The sequence below is a fragment of the Geotrypetes seraphini genome, chromosome 7, assembly GCF_902459505.1.
Source record: "Geotrypetes seraphini chromosome 7, aGeoSer1.1, whole genome shotgun sequence".
Classification (NCBI taxonomy): domain Eukaryota; kingdom Metazoa; phylum Chordata; class Amphibia; order Gymnophiona; family Dermophiidae; genus Geotrypetes; species Geotrypetes seraphini.
The window spans coordinates 118,516,842-118,536,666 of record NC_047090.1 but is presented as its reverse complement, the minus strand read 5'-3'; the positions used below and the strand labels follow the sequence as shown (position 1 = coordinate 118,536,666).

At 48.5% G+C, this 19,825-nt stretch overlaps 1 protein-coding gene across 2 annotated transcripts in view; it reads left to right on the top strand.

The window, feature by feature from the left end:
• NUSAP1 (nucleolar and spindle associated protein 1) overlaps nt 1-19,825 on the top strand; it is a 141,576-nt gene that overhangs the window by 14,523 nt on the left and 107,228 nt on the right. Inside the window, exons 4-5 of one of the 2 annotated variants that reach the window (XM_033953009.1) lie at nt 2,577-2,700; nt 14,757-14,837. In XM_033953009.1, the coding sequence (XP_033808900.1) occupies nt 2,577-2,700; nt 14,757-14,837 (205 nt within the window). The remainder of the gene's footprint in view (nt 1-2,576; nt 2,701-14,756; nt 14,838-19,825) is intronic. The other variant, XM_033953010.1, reaches the window with a different exon arrangement.

Below are 19,825 nucleotides of genomic sequence, written 5' to 3'. Positions count from 1 at the left end.
TCATCCCAGAGGCATGGTCTGGATGTCCCTGTCCCTCTGCGAGGCTTGGCGCGCTGCAGTCTTTGTTGGTGGCTCCAGACCTCTCATCTGGTTCAGGGAGTGAGTCTGGATCTCCCGCAGTGGACAGTGTTTCTTACGGATGCAAGTCTCCTCGGTTGGGGGGGCTCAGTGTCTAGGTCACTCAGCTCAGGGCATCTGGTCAACGGAGGAGGCATCCTGGTTGATCAACGTGTTGGAGACCAGAGCAGTCCATCTGGCGCTGTTAGCTTTCCGCTCCTTTTTATTGGGCAAGTCGGTCAGAGTCCTGTCTGACAATGCCACGGCGGTGGTTTATATCAATCGTCAGGGGGGCACCAAGAGCACTCAGGTGGTGCAGGAGCAGCTCGGCTCATGCTTTCGGCGGAGTCCCACCTTCTGGACCTCTCAGCCTCTCACATAGCCGGGGTGGAGAATGTTCAGGTGGACTTCCTCAGTCGTCACTTCTTAGATCCCGGAGAGTGGTGTCTCAGCTCCGTGGCCTTTCAGTTGATAGTGCAGGCTTGGGGTCAGCCCCTGATGGCTACGAGTGGCAACGCCAAAGTGCCCCGCTTCTTCAGTCGTCTCAGGGATGGACTGGCTGAGGGTCTAGATGCTCTGGTTCAACCATGGCCTACGGTGGGGCTGTTGTACGTGTTCCCTCCGTGGCCCTTAGTGGGCAGAGTTCTTCTCCGCATTGTTCACCATCCGGGTCTGGTGGTTCTGGTGGCTCCGGATTGGCCTCGACGTCCATGGTATGCGGATCTGGTGAGGCATCTGGTGGCCGATCCTCTCTCTCTGCCTCTCTTGGATGACCTTCTGATGCAGGGTCCCATTCCCATGTTTGACCCATCTCCCTTCTGTCTTACAGCTTGGCTCTTGAAAGGGGTCACCTTAGTAAGAAGGGGTATTCAGATAAGGTGATCTCTACGCTCTTGGGGTCCCGGAGGCTTTCTACCTCTCGGGCTTATGTGTGGGTTTGGCATCTCTTTGAGGGGTGGTGCCAGGGGCGGAGAGTGGTCTCTTTTTGCGCTTCCTTGCCTACCATCCAAGAGTTCTAGCAGGATGGCCTGGATAGAGGCCTGGCTTGGTCTTCTCTCCAGATTCAGCTTGCAGCCTTGTCGGCCTTTCGGGGATTAGTGACAGGTCAGCGTTTTGACAGCCATTCCTGAATGTGATTCACTTTTTGCAGGCGGCCAAGTTGCTCAGGCCTCCCGTAAGACCCTCTGTTCCATCTTAATCTGGTTCTCTCTGTTTTTGGTGTGCCTGCTCTTCGAACCGTTGGACCTTACTCTGAAGGCGGTCTTTTTGGTGGCCATTACTTCCGCTAGGCTTGTTTCTGAACTACAGGCTTTCTCTTGTAGGGCTCCCTTCTTGGAGTTTTCTAGGGATCAGTTTGTCTTGAGGCTTGTTCTTCTTTTCTGCCAAAAGTAGTTTCTCCTTTTTCATGTCAATCAATCTGATCCTCCCGGTTTTGGGTAGTCGGGAGGGCTTTTCTGAGCAAAGACAGCTGCGCAAGTTAGATGTCGTCCTTTGCTCTTATGTGCAGCGGACCCAAGAGGTCAGGAAATCCGTTCATCTTTGTCCTTCTGGCGAGTCCTTGTCGGGGGTCTGGCGCTTCTAAGGCTACTATTGCGCGCTGGATCAAGGAGACTATTGCTTCTGCTTATTTTCTGAGGCAGAAGCCCGTTCCGGAGTTTCTCAAGGCTCATTCCACTCGGGGTCAGGTGACTTCTTGGGCTGAGTCGTTGCTCGTGCCTCCAGTGGACATTTGTAAGGCTGCGGTTTGGTCTTCCTTGCATTCCTTTGTCAGACACTATCGGGTAGATATTCAGGTGCGTTGGGACACGGTGTTCGGTGAGAGTGTTCTGGTGTCGGCCCTTTGGGGTGAGAGGGACTGCTTTGGTACGTCACATTTGTAAAGATTAACCTCTACTGGTCTGGAGAGTGCTAAAGAAGGAGAAATTAGGTTCTTACCTGCTAATTTACTTTCTTTTAGCTTCTCCAGACCAGTAGAGATTTCCACCCTGTCTATTATTGTTGTGTTGGGCTGTTGCGCGGGCAGTTTTGTATTTTACTGCGGGTTCTAGTATTTTTCTAGGGCCGGGGAGTATTAAAGAATAGCGGCTGTGGCTTGGCTGGCTTAACTGGTATTTTTCCTCTGCATTTTCCAACAGCATTTGGGTATGTTAGTTGTTACTCCTGTTCGGAGTATTGTTATTTCTGTTTCCAGTTCTTAGTTCTGCTTGGCTATTTGGCAGACTGATGTAAATAGAGAAGGGAATATATTATATACTGTCCCACAGTTTTGTTTTCAGTCTCCACCTGCTGGTCATGATTGGATATATACCCATTCGTAAAGATTAACCTCTACTGGTCTGGAGAAGCTAAAAGAAAGTAAATTAGCAGGTAAAAACCTAATTTCTCCTTAGCATTTAGTTTTGAATGTTCATTTTTCAAACCATTTCTTGTTTGTTTGGAAAATTTTGTTTGTAGAAAATGACTTTTTTCCTCTGTTTGTGTGGTATGGTTGTTTGTGTTTTTTTTTTTTTAACTTAAAGGAGACCCAAGAGAAAGCAAGAAGCACGTCATCTGGCAGAAGACAGAGCAAGAGACATCAAATTGGAAATAATCCAGCTAAGCCAATAACAATGGAGGGCACAGAGATCATGCCAACTGAAAACGGTAATGCTGACGGTAAAAAAAGAAAAAGTGATTGTGAAGGATTTCGGAATCATTCATTTGTTTACTTTTGTGTGCCTAACCAAGTACCTAGGTTAATTTCCATGCTTTCCATTGCTTGATGAGAAATAAGTAATTCTATATTTATTTCACAATAAACTTATTAATAATAAATTTTATCCCAGGACAAGCAGGCATGATATTCTCACATGTGGGTGACGTCATCTACGGAGCCCCAGCGCGGACAGCTTTTCAAGCAAACTTGATTGAAGTTTCAAGTTTGCACACTGCACCACGCATGTGCTAGCCTTCTTGCCCACTAGAGGGCGCATCCCCACCTCGTGGTCCTCAGTTCAATTTTATCCGCGGAGCCAGAAGCCCTGTGGAAAAAATTGTGCTCTTGTGCCTTCTGTCGCCGCGGCTGTGTAGGGTATTTCGCGCGGTCGCTGCGTTTTTTTTGTCTTGTTTATTCTTTTTTTCCTTTCTTTTCAAAAAAAAAAAAAAAAAAAAAACTTTCGATTTCGTCGCTACCGGGGGCTCCCGGTAGCCGTGGCCGAGGAACCTCGCTTGTTCCCGGCCTCTCTTGGGCCCATGTCCCGGCCCGTAACGGGCTTTAAAAAGTGCGGGCGCTGTGAACGGCTGCTATCGATTACTGATCCACACAGGTGCTGTTTGAGGTGCTTGGGGCCCCAACACCCGACAGCGTCCTGCGAGAAGTGTGCCACCTTCCAGAAGCGGGCACTCAAACGCCGCAAAGCCCGCATGGCAGAACTTTTCTCGGTCGAGTCCCCTCCCGGGAAGGCCTCGAGTTCGGCCTCGGCCCCGGCCTTGACCTCGGCCTCGACATCGGCCTCGACCTCAGCTTCGGGACCATCGGCTTCGCCTCGGGCCTCGTTGCCATCGAAGCAGCCGGCCTCATCCAAGGCCTCGGGTAAGTCTCCACTTCCCTCCTCAGCTCCAGGATCGTCCAAAAAGCCATCCTCGGGCTCTTCGGCGGGAGGGTCCACCTCTGTTAAACCCAAGATGCCCACGTCCGCCGCCCCGAGGGAATACTCAAGACCGAGGTCGCCCTCTGAGGAGCAGCGGCAGGTCTTGCCACAGGGAATGTCAATCCCGGTGTTCCAAGATTTGCTCCGGGCGTTAATCGCCTCGGAGCTCACCGGGGCCATTGAACATCTGCAGCAGGCTTCGGCCTCGGCTGCTCCGGCCTCGGTGGCCCCGCAGTTGACGACCTCTGCCTCGGGTACCGGGGCTTCGGCTCCCGAGGCGCCCACGGCCTCGACCTCGACAGTACCCTCGGACCCGGCTTCGCGGGGTCCGCCGGAGCGTAGCGTGCGCCCAAAAGACAAGGTGCGCCGGGTGCGGAGGATCTCGTCTTCGTCCTCGGAGTCTTCGCGGGGTTCATCGCCCTCGGGCAGGTCTCGGGCGAGGCGCCGTCCGAGAAAGGCCAAGCGGTCTCGGACCTCGCCTCGGCGGCGCGGTCGCTCGTCGCCGGCCGGGGCCGATGCCTTGCAGGTGAGGGACCTGCGGGTGGATAATCCCATCTTTTTCCGGTCTCCGGCCAGGGAGAGCTCCCGGGCCTCCTCGCCGGGACCGAAGGGTCGGGCTTCGGTGCCTCGGACCCCGGGGGGATCCCCGAGGGGTTCCTTTAGACGCACCCGGTCTCCGACTCCGTCGAGGTCGCAGGACTGTGCCTCGTTGGGGTCGGGGTCCGGTAGGGAGCCCAGATATTCTCACGAGGCCTCTCCCTTCGGCTCCGCCGGGAAGTCTCAGTCTCCCTCTCCTCCTGCTAAACCTTCCTCTTTTACGAGGTTCGTGCAGGATATGGCGGCGGCTTTGGGTGTAGACTTGTCTGAAGGGTCCACTTACACCAAGGAGTTTTTAGAGGAGCAGGATCTTCCTGCCCCGCCTCGGGAATCCCCGCGCCTTCCGGTTAACAAGGTCCTCTGTCAGACCTTCCTGAGGAATCTTGAGGCTCCCTTGACGGTCGCTGTGGTCCCCTCCAAAATGGAGTCGAAGTATCGCACCCTCCCCATCAAGGGGTTCGAGAAGGGCCAACTTTCTCACAATTCGCTCCTAGTGGAATCGGCGGTTAAGAAATCGCAGCCCTCCAGGGTCTCGGCCGCGGTCCCGCCGAGTAGGGAGGGACGGACCTTAGACAAATTCGGGCGTCGTCTCTATGCGAACTCTCTCATGGCAACGAGGGTCCTGAACTACGCCTTTTCGTACTCGTCCTTCCTACGTACGATGGTGAAGGACCTCCCCTCTTTTCGTGAGGTGATACCGGAGTCGCATAGGGACAGATTTGCCACCTTCAGCTCTAATCTGGCCCAGCTGCGCCTATATTTGTTCCACGCAGTTTACGATGCGTTTGAACTTGCCTCGAGGGTATCGGCCTGTGCGGTGGCCATGCGCCGGCTGGCATGGCTTCGTACCCTCGAGATGGAGTCGCATTTGCAGGAACGCCTGGCTAACTTGCCTTGCGTTGGGTCGGAATTGTTCGACGACTCTTTGGATGCGGCGACCAAGAGGCTTTCCGAGCAGGAGCGCTCTCTGGCATCTCTGGTGCGCCCGAAGCCTAAGGCCCCTACCCAGCGTCCCTTCCGGCAGCCCCCGAGAAGGTATCCTCAGAAGTCTACGCCGGCCTTTTCCAGACCGCCGCCACGGCGTCCACCCCAACAGAATAGAGGTGGCCCCTCTAAGCCCGTTGCGCAGGGGGCGGCCAAGGCCGCGCCGTCCTTTTGACGGGGTGGGCGGTCGGGGGCGGGCCCCCACCGCGACATCGCGCCACCCCCTCCCGATCGGGGGTCGGCTGACGGCCTTTGCCGGGGCCTGGTCTGCGATTACGTCAGACGCATGGGTGCTCCGGACAATCTCAGAGGGCTATTCGCTCAACTTCTCCAGTCCACCTCCGGACTTGCCTCCCGGAGCTTGCCCTCCCAATCGGAACCAGTTGGCCCTTCTCCTGGAAGAAGCCAGGGCCTTGTTGAGCCTCCGGGCGGTCGAGGTGGTACCTCGCGATCAGATGGGCCAGGGGTTTTACTCCCGTTACTTTTTAGTCCCAAAAAAGACCGGGGACTTGCGCCCCATTTTGGACCTCCGGAAGCTCAACAAGTTCCTGATCCGGGAGAAGTTCCGTATGTTATCGCTTCCGGTTCTCTATCCGCTATTGGAGGAGGGGGATTGGATGTGCTCCCTGGACTTGAAGGAAGCGTACACCCATGTTCCGGTGCATCCCGCTTGCCGCAGGTTCTTGCGTTTTCAAGTCGGGGATTTGCACCTGCAGTATCGGGTTCTTCCCTTCGGTTTGGCGTCGTCCCCTCGGGTATTCACCAAGTGTATGGTAGTGGTTGCGGCGGCCCTGCGCTCGCGGGGTCTACAGGTCTTTCCCTACCTGGACGATTGGCTGATCAAGGCCCCGTCCAGGGAGGGGGTTATCTTAGCGACCCAACAGACTATCAGTCTTCTGCAGGAACTGGGGTTCGAAGTGAACTTTCCCAAGTCTCAATTGTGCCCGGCGCAGTCTCTCCAATTCATTGGAGCCGTGCTGGACACGGTTCGCCTCCGCGCTTTTCTCCCCCCGCTTCGGCGGGAGGCTCTGCTTCGGTGGAGCCGCCACTGTCAAGGGCAGTCGGAGGTGTCGGCCCAGAGCATGATGATCTTGCTGGGTCACATGGCGTCGACGGTTCACGTCACGCCTTTCGCTCGCTTGCACATGCGGCTCGCGCAGTGGACTCTGGCGTCGCAGTGGCGGCAGGATCGCGATCCGGTGTCTTCCCGGATATCAGTGACTCCTTGTTTACGTCGATCGCTCCGTTGGTGGACCGGCTCTTCCAATCTGTCCGGGGGTTTGCTGTTTCTCGTTCCACCTCACAGCAAGGTCCTGACCACGGACTCCTCCGAGTACGCGTGGGGAGCTCATCTGGACGGCCTGAGGACGCAGGGTCTGTGGTCGGCAGAGGACCGTCGAAGTCACATCAATGTGCTGGAGCTTCGCGCCATTTTTCTGGCCGCGCGAGCTTTTGTCCACCTGCTGCACGACCAGGTGGTACTCGTGCGGACTGACAACCAAGTGGCGATGTACTATGTCAACAAACAAGGGGGTACGGGCTCTTGGCCTCTGTGTCACGAGTCTCTTCGCCTTTGGGAATGGGCGATCTCCCAGAACATATTCCTGCGGGCGGTTTACATTCAGGGAGAGCAGAACCAGCTGGCAGACAAACTCAGTCGTCTTCTCCAGCCGCACGAGTGGTCTCTGAACTCCCGAGTACTTCGCGAGGTCTTCGACCGCTGGGGAACTCCTCAGGTGGATCTGTTTGCCTCTCCGGAGACTCGCAAACTGCCCCTCTATTGCTCTCGGATTTATTCCCAGGATCGTCTCGAGGCGGATGCCTTCCTCCTCGAATGGGAGGGGAAGTTCCTTTATGCGTTCCCGCCGTTTCCTCTGATTTTGAGAACGCTGGTTCATCTCAGATCGACCGGAGCCTCCATGATCCTCATTGCGCCTCGTTGGCCCAGGCAGCCCTGGTTCTCCCTACTTCTTCAACTCAGTGCCAGGGAACCTCTGCTTCTGCCGGTGTTTCCCTCTCTGCTGTCTCAGAGTCGGGGTTCGCTGTTACATCCCAATCTTCAGTCTTTACATCTGACTGCTTGGTTTCTCTCCCCCTGACTTCGATTCCGGTGTCCAGGGCCGTGAGGGACATTTTGGAGGCCTCGCGCAAGGTCTCGACTCGGCTTTGTTATGCCCAGAAGTGGACCAGGTTTACGTCCTGGTGTTCTTTGAATCGTCTGGAACCGAGTTCAGTGCCTGTGGCTTCGGTTCTGGATTATCTATTACATTTATCTGAGTCTGGCCTGAAGACGACTTCAATTCGGGTACATCTCAGTGCCATTGCTGCATTTCATCGGCACCTTGAGGGTCGTTCTCTCTCTCTTCATCCTCTGGTGACTCGTTTCATGAAGGGTTTAGTGAATGTCCATCCTCCTCTGAAACCTCCTCCGGTGGTGTGGGACCTTAATGTGGTCTTGGCTCAGCTGATGAAGCCTCCCTTTGAGCCCATCGACAAGTCGCACCTTAAGTTTCTCACTCGGAAAGTGGTATTTTTGATTGCGCTCACGTCTGCTCGTCGGATTAGTGAACTGCAGTCCTTGGTGGCGGATCCTCCTTTCACGGTATTTCATCATGATAAGGTGGTTCTTCGCACTCATCCAAAATTTTTACCTAAAGTTGTGTCTGATTTCCACCTCAATCAGTCTATTGTCCTTCCGGTGTTTTTTCCGAAGCCCCATTCTCATCCTGGTGAGGCGGCGCTTCATACGCTTGACTGTAAGAGGGCGTTGGCTTTTTATCTTCAACGCTCCAAGTCTTATCGGAAGGTTCCTCAATTGTTTTTGTCCTTTGATCCTAATCGTTTAGGACACCCGGTTTCGAAGCGCACCTTGTCAAACTGGTTAGCTGCTTGTATTTCTTTTTGCTACGCTCAGGCTGATCTCCCGCTTTCGGGTCGAGTTACGGGTCATAAAGTCCGAGCGATGGCAGCTTCCGTGGCTTTCCTCCGATCCACGCCTATGGAGGACATTTGTAAAGCTGCCACTTGGTCTTCGGTTCATACGTTCACCTCCCACTACTGTCTGGACACTTTGTCCAGAAGCGACGGCCGGTTTGGCCAGTTGGTGTTGCGTAACCTGTTTTCATAATTTGCCATCCTCCCACCTACCCTTTTTTGGTTGGCTTGGAGGTCACCCACATGTGAGAATATCATGCCTGCTTGTCCTGGGATAAAGCACAGTTACTTACCGTAACAGGTGTTATCCAGGGACAGCAGGCATATATTCTCACAACCCGCCCACCTCCCCGGGGATGGCTTCTTTGCTATGATATGGAACTGAGGACCATGAGGTGGGGATGCGCCCTCTAGTGGGCAAGAAGGCTAGCACATGCGTGGTGCAGTGTGCAAACTTGAAACTTCAATCAAGTTTGCTTGAAAAGCTGTCCGCGCTGGGGCTCCGTAGATGACGTCACCCACATGTGAGAATATATGCCTGCTGTCCCTGGATAACACCTGTTACGGTAAGTAACTGTGCTTTATAGTGCTACTAGACATATGCAACGTTGTACGTAACATAGAGACAGTCCCTGTTCAAAAGAGCTTACAGTCTAGTCAAGACAGACAAACTGGACAAGAAGGTGCATCAATACACAGTGTTCAGGTGGGGGAATTACAGATTGAATGATAAAGACAGATATTGGTGCTTAGAAGGTGAGTTGGAGTTTGGAATTGGATCTTCAAAAGATCTTCTTGGCAATTATCAATTCTGTCTTGCTTGTTCCATTCTAACTACCTTACTGGTAGACTGGCCCATTCTGATATTTTATGTGCCCTCTACTATATACATTACTTTTGTTCAAAATTATTATTCTTCAGGCACAAGCAGGATCACAGTAGCTACACAAGTGGGTGATGTCACTGGGATGGAGCCAAGTCAGGTTGTCTTTTCCTGTAGTACTATTTTTTTCTGATCTCTGCAATCAGAATCAGTTGGGTTCATCTTCTTTGTTGGGGTGTAGGGTTTTGGGTTGGTTTTTTTTTGATCAGTTTGTTTACAACCAAACTGAGTGGTTTAGCTAAAATGTTTGGAATGCCAGATAAGCCTGGTTTTAAAAGCTGCCTAGATTGTCACATAAATGTCGGCCATGAACACTCAGTCTGTTTTCAAGTCATGAGTGTCCACAATGTACAAAATGCTCCAAATTCGCTCATGTGTCTCCAAGAGTGTGAAAAATGAGAAATAATAAATTGGAAATTTCTGGAAGAAATGCAACGATTCATTGAACCAGAAGTGTTTGTATACAGAGGAAAGTGGAAGGTGCTTGGCTGGCCCGGACCTTCTTTCTGACGTCGGGGGAAGGCTTGTGGGCTAGTGGCATGCAATCGCTGCAAGCGCCTGGCTCTTCCTTGCCCAGAGTTGTGGCAGGGGATAATTGAATGGAGCTAAAGGGGGGGAGGGGATGGACCGGCAGGGGGGAGGAGGAATCGGTGGCAGGTCGGCTTAGGGGCAAGCAGGAATCGGCGTGGGGTTTGTTTTTTGTAAACCACAAAAGAACACAATCACAACATCTCGGTTTGCTTCAATAAAGTACTTTCGCTTTCCCATAATGTTTAAAAGAAAGCCTGTGCTATCGGCTAAAAATCTCAGTACAGTATTTAAATCAAACGACATCAACAGCAGAACCACGGAAGCCATTAGTCAATATGACAAACTTAAAATATATAGGGATATGATTCAAACTCTTAAGAGCCATGCTAACAAGGCTATACTATCCCTCTTGCCAGTAACGGAGAAAATAAACCCGTTACAACAGAACTTATATTCAACTCTACTTAAAAGGGTGATTAAAAGAACCCATACAAAGTATTTGCTATCTATTATAATACAACTTATTGTAATACAGTCCAGGAACACATCTCCCGCGTGAATAAAGAAAGCTGAGCAATTTTAGCCTGTATTTCAGTTAAAGCAACTTTGTAATCAATCAATGTTTTGAGATCATCCGGAGCTACATAACACAAGGCACAATGCAGAGTAGTGGTGTATATTCTCTGCTTATTAATGGCAGGAAATATCGGTGTAGAATGGAGAACAGGGAATGCTTATGCAAAGGCTTTAACAGAAGATCTATGCAAAACATATGGAGCATGACGGAAGAGTACAGTAGATTGTGAAAGAGTGTCCTGTGCAGGGGTATGTAATAAGGTGGATGGGTCAGAATTAGCCAAAGACAGGTTGAGGTTAGGGTCACAGAAATAATTGTTGGGGCAGTTGGACAGATCAAAGTCTCTAGGAAAGGTGTAAAAGTCAGGGCTGATCTGACCAGAAAAACCGGACAGGGGATTCACAGTGCCATCAAGTAACATGAGAATAAGGGGGGTACGCTCGGATTGTCCAGAATCGGACATGAAGGGTTCAGGTCAATAAGAGAATCTGGGACAGAAATAGGATCCCTTTCAGGATTAATGCGAGTAATATCTAAAGGTATCATGATAAAAGGCAATCAATATACAGCTAAATAAAATCCTATTACTAACAGAAACAGTAAACTGAAAACAAGAAAGGCCTTTACTAACTTACAAATTACCGTATAAGGAGAAGAAGGAATACTTACAAAATAGTGCAATGTGATCACAGAAGAGCAGGTACCTTTTTTGTTTTTCTTTGTTGTTTTGTTTTTTTGAATCGTGAGTGGCACTGGTCCATCAAAACGTTTTACCCACCAGTCAAAGCTGACTCTACTAATCATTTTCTTGAAGTAATTATTAAAACTTTACCCACTAGTCACTGCTAGCTGCTGGTTCCCTGAACCATACCCACTAGTCTCAGCTAGCTCCCTACCCACTAGTCTCAATGCTAGCTTCTGTTTCAGGTCAAGTTTTGAATATTCTGTAACAAGAAAAGCTTATTAAAGGAAGTTAAAAAACTTGTAAAAATAAAAGAAGAACAAAAAGTAGTTAGAAAACGCAGGCGCAATGTAATACCCTTAGTCAATTAAAACCCAGTCAATTAAAATCCTGAATAGTCCCAAATAATTAGAGGGGCTGTCTGAAAAGCAGATGTAGGCCTTTAACCCATGGGCCACTAGGCTTAAGGCCTGTGGTTGGGGCCACCATATGAGGACCAGCTGCGAAAGTCTCCATCAGTGACCTCACAACAACCCAATTAGTTGTATATTGTATATATTTATTAGTAATCAATATAGTCAGCTTACAGAACAAGTCTCAGCCAATTGGGTTAACAGAGAGAGCCTAAACAGAATACAGCCTTCTGAACACCTAGTGTCTGTCCTGATTAATCCCCTAGTAAGCTGGCCTTTTATACAATCTTAGCAACTTGAGACCACATTTTAGTACATGTTACGTTCTTAATTTCTATAGGATATTCATAATTGTCATTTCTTTACCATTTCATTGATTGGTCAACATTTATACTTTTCTGAGTCATATTGAGTGTAATGTCCTGATTACCAAATGGCTAGCTAATTTCCCGACATATGTCCTTTTAATATCAAGAATCATCAATTTCCAAGCAACAGCCTATGTTGTTCCTTTTTACTTCTTAGCACAGTTTGTCAATTTCATATCCTTGTGGATGATCTTATTTTTGGTGAATCAACTTAACTTAGGTTATAGAGATGTATTAATTTCCTTCTGATGTCGATAATTTTCCTTTCTCACAAACAAAACTTCTTGTTTCCTATGGTCAGCAGATGCCTGTTAGTTTCTGTTGTGAAACATGAGTTTTGCATGAAACTTGCTTATGTTAGCAGAGAGAGAAATCATAGCAGAGTGCTTTCAGGCCTATAATATTATTGTTGCCATGTCTCTGTTAATATGAGGATTTACAGGGGTCTGTCTTCACCTGTACAGATCTTCTGTTCTTCACCTGCTTCTCCTTCCTCAATGGTTGGGGGAGGGGGAATGAACCCAGGACAAAGAAGGAAGGGAGGGGGCATTAATAGTAAAAATAGTAAATGCGGCAGGAGGAAGGGGACTGAGATGATATTGGATATTTTAAAGTCATCTGCCTTGGCCTCTGAAAAAAATCCAAATATAAATGATAATTAACATTTTCTCTGTGTACAGTGTGCTTTGTTTAAATTTTGTGGTTACCATTATGTATTAATAAGATCATTGTGTGTATATGAAAAATTGATGAAAGAAATTGTACTACAATTAGTATTATGGGGGTGGAGTTGGGAGCGGAGTTTGGGTGGTATAGGGTGGAGTTTGTGCGGGTCTGGGGTGGAGCTTGGGCAGGGTAATCGGTTGGTATTTGTTAGGCTTGCAGGGGTCTCAAAGTCTCTCCTTGAGGGCTGCAATCCAGTCGGGTTTTCAGGATTTCCCCAATGAATATGCATGAGATCTATGAAAAGGTTGAGAAGGTTGAGAAACACTGCTCTAGGACTTGTTAGAAGCTTTTGTACTGACTGAGGGGGAGACGCTCATCCCAGAATGATGGGAGGTGGAACATGAAAACAAACAGTGGGCTTTCTTTAACCCACGCAACTAGTGGCGGTGAAAACCCGATGGTCAAGACTTACCTGTCCTGGTTACAAGAAAGATTAGCAAGTAAGAATTTAATCTTTATACGTACCTGTTACTGTATAAGAATAATAGGTTTTCTTCTAAGCTTGAGATCCTATGTCCTAGAACAGGGGTGCCCACACTTTTTGGGCTTGCGAGCTACTTTTTAAATGACCAAGTCAAAATGATCTACCAACAATAAAATTAAAAAAAAAAAACCACAAAGCACACTGTATGCATAGAAAATGTTAATCATCATTCCTATTCCAGGGTTTTTCAAAGAGGTCAAAGCAGATGACTCTAAGCACTATCACCTTGGTAACAACCATACAAAAATAGACAAATATACCCCCTCCCTTTTTACTAAACCACGATAGCAGTTTTTAGCGCAGGGAGCTGCACTGAATGCCCAGCGCTGCTCTCGACACTCATAGGCTCCCTGCGCTAAAAACCTCTATTGTGGTTTAGTAAAAGGGGACCTTAGTGTAAAATATAGATAGCAGATATAAATTCAGACACATTTTGATCACTAAATTTAAAATAAAATCATTTTCCCTACCTTGTCTGGTGATTTCATGAGTCTCTGGTTGCACTTTCTTCTTCTGACTGTGCATACAATCTTTCTTCCCTTTTAGCCTGTATGTTTCCTCTCCTCCAGACCTCATTCCTTCCCCCAACTTTTCCTTCCTCTTCCCTCTCTGCCTCCCTTTCATTTTTTTTCTGTTTCTCTTCTTTCCTTCTGTCTCCCTGCCTGCCCTTTTTCTTTCTTTCTCCCTGCCCTCCTCCACGCCACTGCCATTGCCATCGGGGACCAGGACCCAGACGCCACCAATAACAGGCCCCAAACTCTCCCTGCTTCGGCCAACCAGCGTCAATTTTCCGTCGGGAAGAGGAAGGCTGATCAGCCCAAGATCGTGATCAACCTATTGGGGGAAATGCTGCCGGGTCCTGCCTTCGCGGAAACAGAAAGTAGGCAGGACCCGGCAGGAAGAAGAACAAATGCTTCACTAACCTGTCTCCCGCATTAGCCCGTAGCGAACGCTTGCTTCAGGGCTCTCAACATGTGCCTGCCGGCTTCCTTTCTTCCCCCCCCCCCCCCGGACATAACTTCCGGTTTCGGAGGGAAGAGAAGAGAAGCCGGCACGCACACGTTAGAGCCCGGAGCATAAGTTCGCTGCGGGCTGAAATCTCCAAGCCGGTTTTTTGGGGTTTTTTTTAATGTTCAGCAGCGGCAGATGACAGCTGGGCGGACCGCCCAGCTAAAAGGCCCTAGGGAAAACACTGGAGAGGAAGGCTGATCATCCCGTAGATCAGGACGGCAACACGAGTCTATCACTGAGCCCGGGATGGGCTTGCGATCGACTCGAGTTGCCTTCCTGAGCTACTGGTTGATCGCGATCGACGCGTTGGGCACCCCTGTCCTAGAACTTCACTGTACTTGAACCAGTCAATATTCAGCCAGTCAGTACTCAGCTAGGGGTTGGCCTGTAACCAGTAGTACAATGAGACTACCACTAAAGGTCATGACAACCATTTTTAACTGAAGGTGTGAGGGATATAAGTTAATGGGGTTCTGCCTTTTATCGCATCTAGGCCTCATGATGTAGGCCCAGGGAGTGAAGGGAGATTGGAGCAGCTTCTTCAGGCCTCAACCCAGTAGTTATGTGGATGCTGGCTGATATTCAAGTTTGGCACCTGCATTAGAACTTCTGTTTAGGCAGTCCTATTTGATTGATTAGCTTTGTGGGTGCCAGTACTGAATATTGTTAGCATCTGCATATCTACTTCTGGAATGCCCCTCTCCAACTCGCTTGAAAATGAGCCTGCCAAAGCCAATGTTCAGTGGCACTGCCCAGTCAAATGTTGCTGAATGTCAGCACGTAGCTCGCAGACCACAGAAGTGGGCAGGAGATACTCTTGCCCACTTAAATTGCTTTGTATATTGACCAGCTACTACACTTCATTTTGTTCTTTTCCTAGATACTAGTGGAAAGATCCCACAATATATGGCCAATCTATCTAAACCTAGGCAAGTTGTAATGAAAGCTACTACTACGCCAGGTATGTTTTAACTGTTTTCTTTAGTTATTGAAAATTTATATTGGAGAGGTTTTTTTTTTTTTAATTCTTTATTAATTTTTACAACATACAAGTGCTTCAGAAAATGACATTTGAACTTGGATACATCACTTCATTTTCTATTGTAATCAACTTAAATTAATGAAATTTAACCCCCCTCCCTCCCATCCCTATCATAAAATATGCAATCACGTATACCATAAAATATGTTCTTTCCTATTAATCTCAACATTTAATAAAAGACCAAAAAACCTCCCCCCCACCCCTTTATTTATAATTATACTATTAAGGGAAAAATGTTATCTACTCATTACAATATTCTGTTAATGGCCCCCAAACCTCTTGAAATTTACTAAAATGTCCTTTCTGTGTGCCTAATGTTTTTTCCATTTTATATACAGTGGTACCTTGGATTACGGGCATAATCCGTTCCAGGAGCATGCTCGTTTATCAAAGCGAGTTTCCCCATAGGAAATAATGGAAACTCGCTTTGATAGGTTTCCAACCCCCTCCACGAGAACCGGCACCCCCCCCCCCCTGCTGCAACCTGAGGTCCCCTCAACCCACTCAAACCCTCTTACTTTAATGTAGCCTCCGCACCGGCACCAGCATGTCCTGTGCTGGTGCCGGTGCCCGAAGATCTGCTTCCTGTGCTGGGCCTTGAGCATGTGCGCATGCTCAAGGCCTGAGAGTTCACGTCGAATGTGAACTCTCACATTTAACGTGAACTCTCAGGCCTTGAGTATGAGCACATGCTTAAGGCCCAGCACAGGACATGCTGGTGCCGGTGCGGAGGCTACATCAAAGTAAGAAGAGGGTTCGGGTGGGTTGGGGGGAACCTCAGGTCGCGGCGGGGGGGGGGTTCCGGATGGCGACGGGGGGGGGGCGCTCGCAAATCGAGGCGCGCTCGGTTTACGAGGCACCAAGTTTGCAAATGTTTTGCTCGTCTTGCAAAACACTCGCAAACCGGGAAGGCGTTAAGGAAAAAATTTCAACAGCCGTTGAAAAAAGCGACTTCTTAGCTCCGCGGAAACTAAGAAACTGGGGACCGCGCGCCTCTGTCGGGCGGGAAGGCAATCGCGCGTGCGGCCTACTAGAACTTTCCAAGTTCTTAGAGTGCAATAACTCTAAAATTGTCCGTACCGGGGCTCCGTCGGTGCCGTCACCCATCAGTCAAGAATATCTGCCTGCTGTCCCTGGATAACACCTGTTACGGTAAGTAACTGTGCTATATTCCCTTACAGCACCGTGCATACTTGTGTTCTTCTCACTGCGGTGCTTTGTTTTTCACCATAACACTTATGGAATACTTTGTCATAATCCCTTCCTACAGAGATGGCTTTATCCAATTTTTCAGTAACTCTGAAAACATACCTTTTTAAAAAGGCCTATCCCAACCAAACACAGGATTGGCAATATTTGTTTATGCACTTCTGGCACAACTCCTTCTCTTGTAGCACCCCCTTCTCCCCAATTGCAAATTCTTTCCTTCATTTTAAATAACATTAAAAAAAATATATCTTTAAAACAGATTTGTTCTGAAATTATAAATTGCCCCCTATTATGGGAGCAGGAAAGGCAGTATATTAAACCATAAGCTAACCGAAGCTTAGCAGACAGCATCACTTTTACTCCATCCCTCAAAAAGTTTCTGTTTTGGTGGATGATTGTTGGCATTTTGACCAAGAGACTACCAATCTAAATTTTTATGTCCCATAAGACTTTAACAGATGTATCCAACTTGAGCTGGGGTGGGGGTGGGGCTCTTGTAAATGGGCTCTACATCCAAGGTCAGTGGTCTGCTCAGGAGAGAGAGAGTATCAGATCAGCCTCCTTGAGTTACAGACACATAGACATTGAAACATGAATCATCTCATTCTGGGATGCTACAGAGAGGCTTTGGGCAGTGGGAAAGGCAGCATGCTTTTGGCAGTGTAGCAGCACTTGAGCAATATTTGACGGGCTGAAACGGGTAGGTGGGAGGATGCCAACGGTGGGGGGGTGGTGAATGGTGTTTGAGGGCCGCAACGAAGGACTGCAGGGACCTGCTGCATGTTAAAGACATCTGAGACATCTGCCATAAATCCTTTCTCCTATCCTAAATGTTTCTGAGTCTGAGGTAAGTACACACATGACAAATAGTACTGTAGGAACCACACTAACTCAAGCAGAAAAATTGCCAGGGGGTCCTAACAACAAAGTATGGAGGGCTATGTACGTTAAATGCCCACAGTTTAGGTAATAAAATTCTGGAATTAGAAACAGAAATAAGGAACGCCGACCTAGATGTGGTAGCGATATCCGAAACCTGGCTCACGGATTCCCATTGGTGGGATATGGCTATACCGGGATACAACTTACTTCGTTGAGACAGAGGGCAAAACGGGGAGGGGGTAGCACTATACACTAAGGAAGACATCAAAGTTACCAGGATCATGGACGTCAAGTTGACCGGGGAATCCCTTTGGGTGAACCTGGCCAGGGGGAATGACAAATGCCTGTATCTTGGGGTTGTATACAGACTTCCAAGACAAGAAGAAAACATAGATATAGAACTAATCAAAGATATAGAGACCATCACTTTGCGTGGAGACACAGTGTTGTTAGGGGACTTCAATATGCCTGATGCAGATTGGAACAAACTTTCCGCTACAACCAGCGGCAGCATAAAGGGAGCACAACTCGGACAGATGGTATTGGAGCCCACTAGGGATCAGGCGATACTGGACCTGGTACTCACAACGGGGAAAGTGTCACAGAGGTTTCAGTAGGCGATAAGTTGGCCTCTAGCAACCACAACATGGTGTGGTTTCACCTCAGGAAAGGATTCACTAGATCTAACACATCCACGAATGTCCTCAACTTTAGGGGCACTAAGTTCAAAAACATGGGTGATTTCGTTTATCGGGCGCTGCAAAATCAGGCCGCAACTGATAATGTAGAGGCAATGTGGTCAGCTCTGAAATCTACCCTACACGAAGCAACCAACCTCTACATAAAAACAATAAGTAAACGGCGGAGGAACAATAAACCTCATTGGTTCTCTGCGGAGATCTCGGACCTCGTGAAAATGAAGAAAAAAGCATTTATCTCCTGCAAACAATCAGGAAAATGAGAGACCAAAGAAGACTATAAGGCCAAGTCTAGAGCCATCAAAACAGCAGTCAGAGGTAGAGAATGACACGGGGGAAAAAATCTGTCCCCATCACCGCCCCGTCCCCGGCCCACCATCCTCTGCACCGCCCCGTCACCGCCGTTCCATTCACCGCCCCGTCACCGTCACCGCCATCCCTTTCACCGCCCCGTCACCGCCACTGCCATCCCATTCACCGTCCCCGCAGCATCCATATAAGCCTTAGTACTCTAATATTTAGCTTATTCCATTCTTATAAATCAAAGTTCCTGCTGCTGAACTAGAGAAAGATGTTCAGCTGGCAGGGCTTTGTTTATAAATTTTTATTAACACAACTAATATACCACCATAATGTTTCCGACAGAGGACAAGTATGCAATAAATGCATTTTGCTGTTTCAATGCCAGTGCTCAGCAGAACAACAGACAGCAATATGGACATTCACCTTATGTAGTACTTTTTTAATATATAAAAATAGACAAAATTAGTTGCTGTTTTATCATTATATTTTCTTGCCATTATAGTATTCTTCATTGATCATTTTTCTTTTTAAATTCAAAACAAATTCAACCTATCTTGTGTCCCAGCATGAATTCATGTTTCACTCAATTGGCTGTTTCAAGGGAATTAACCCTCCAACTTCCATTTGCAAAAATACCCAATGTTGTTCCTTCTATGAGCAATATTTAAATTATGAGGAACAACATTGGGTATTTTTGCTGAATTGTGTGACACCATTTGGGCTGAACATGAAGATTGAAAATGCCTGGTTAGCCCTGGACAGATGATTTGAACAGCCAGGAGCCTGTCCTGGCCATTTAAATCATTTTGAATATCTAGTCCAATGATAACAGAATTAGGGTGATTATAGAAACATAGAACTTTGTTGATCACTAAAAACAGTGGAGACTAAGGGTCTATCAAGCTCAGCATCATGTCTTTGACACTGGCCAGTCTTGGTCTTTGGAACTGCCCATTGTGTCGGAAGCAATAGGGATTAAGTGACTTGCCCAGGGTCACAAGGAGTGTAGTGTAGCTCTAACCACTGGATTTAGAAGTTGGCTTCTTTTGGGATCTTTAACTCATCGTCGCTAGGACTCGAATCTGAGTCCATGGCACCTAACATAGAATGGAATTAGTATGGCAAAGTAATGAAGAATGGTCCAGCAGCCCCCACCCTCCCTCCACCTCACCTTATATTCGTTCCGAGTTTGCCGGCTTCCTTTTTCCCTAGCCGCACGCGTTCAAAAAGCCGTGCATTTAGCCAGCTCCTTCCCTCCACCTCACCTTAAATTTCGAGTTTTCCGGCTTCCTTTTTCCCGAGCCGCACGCGTTCAAAAATCCGTGCACGCGCGACTGCACGAGTCAATCAAACTTCTCCTCTCCTGCAACTTCCTGTTTCCGGTTGCGTCAGAGGAGAAGATTGATTGACTCGCGCAGCCGCGCGTGCACGGATTTTTGAACGCGTGCAGCTCGGAAAAAAGGAAGCCAGAAAACTCGAAATTTAAGGTGAGGTGGAGGGAGGGAGCTGGCTAAATGCTACGGGCGGGCGGGCAGTGGCTGCGGGGACCGCGCGATCCTTGATACCTCACTGCGGAGACAAGACCATTCACCGCTCCACGGGGCGGTGAATGGCCTTGTCCCCGCAGCGACTGCTTCTTTTCTTTCACCGTTCCGGCGGGTTACCCGCGGCTAAAGGCGGTAGCCGCAGGTAAACCGCCACCGTGTCATTCTCTAGTCAGAGGCCAATCTCCGGATGGAAGAGAATCTAGCAGAGAACATTAAAAAAGGGGATAAATCCTTCTTCAGGTATATCAGTGACAGTAAAAAGAATACG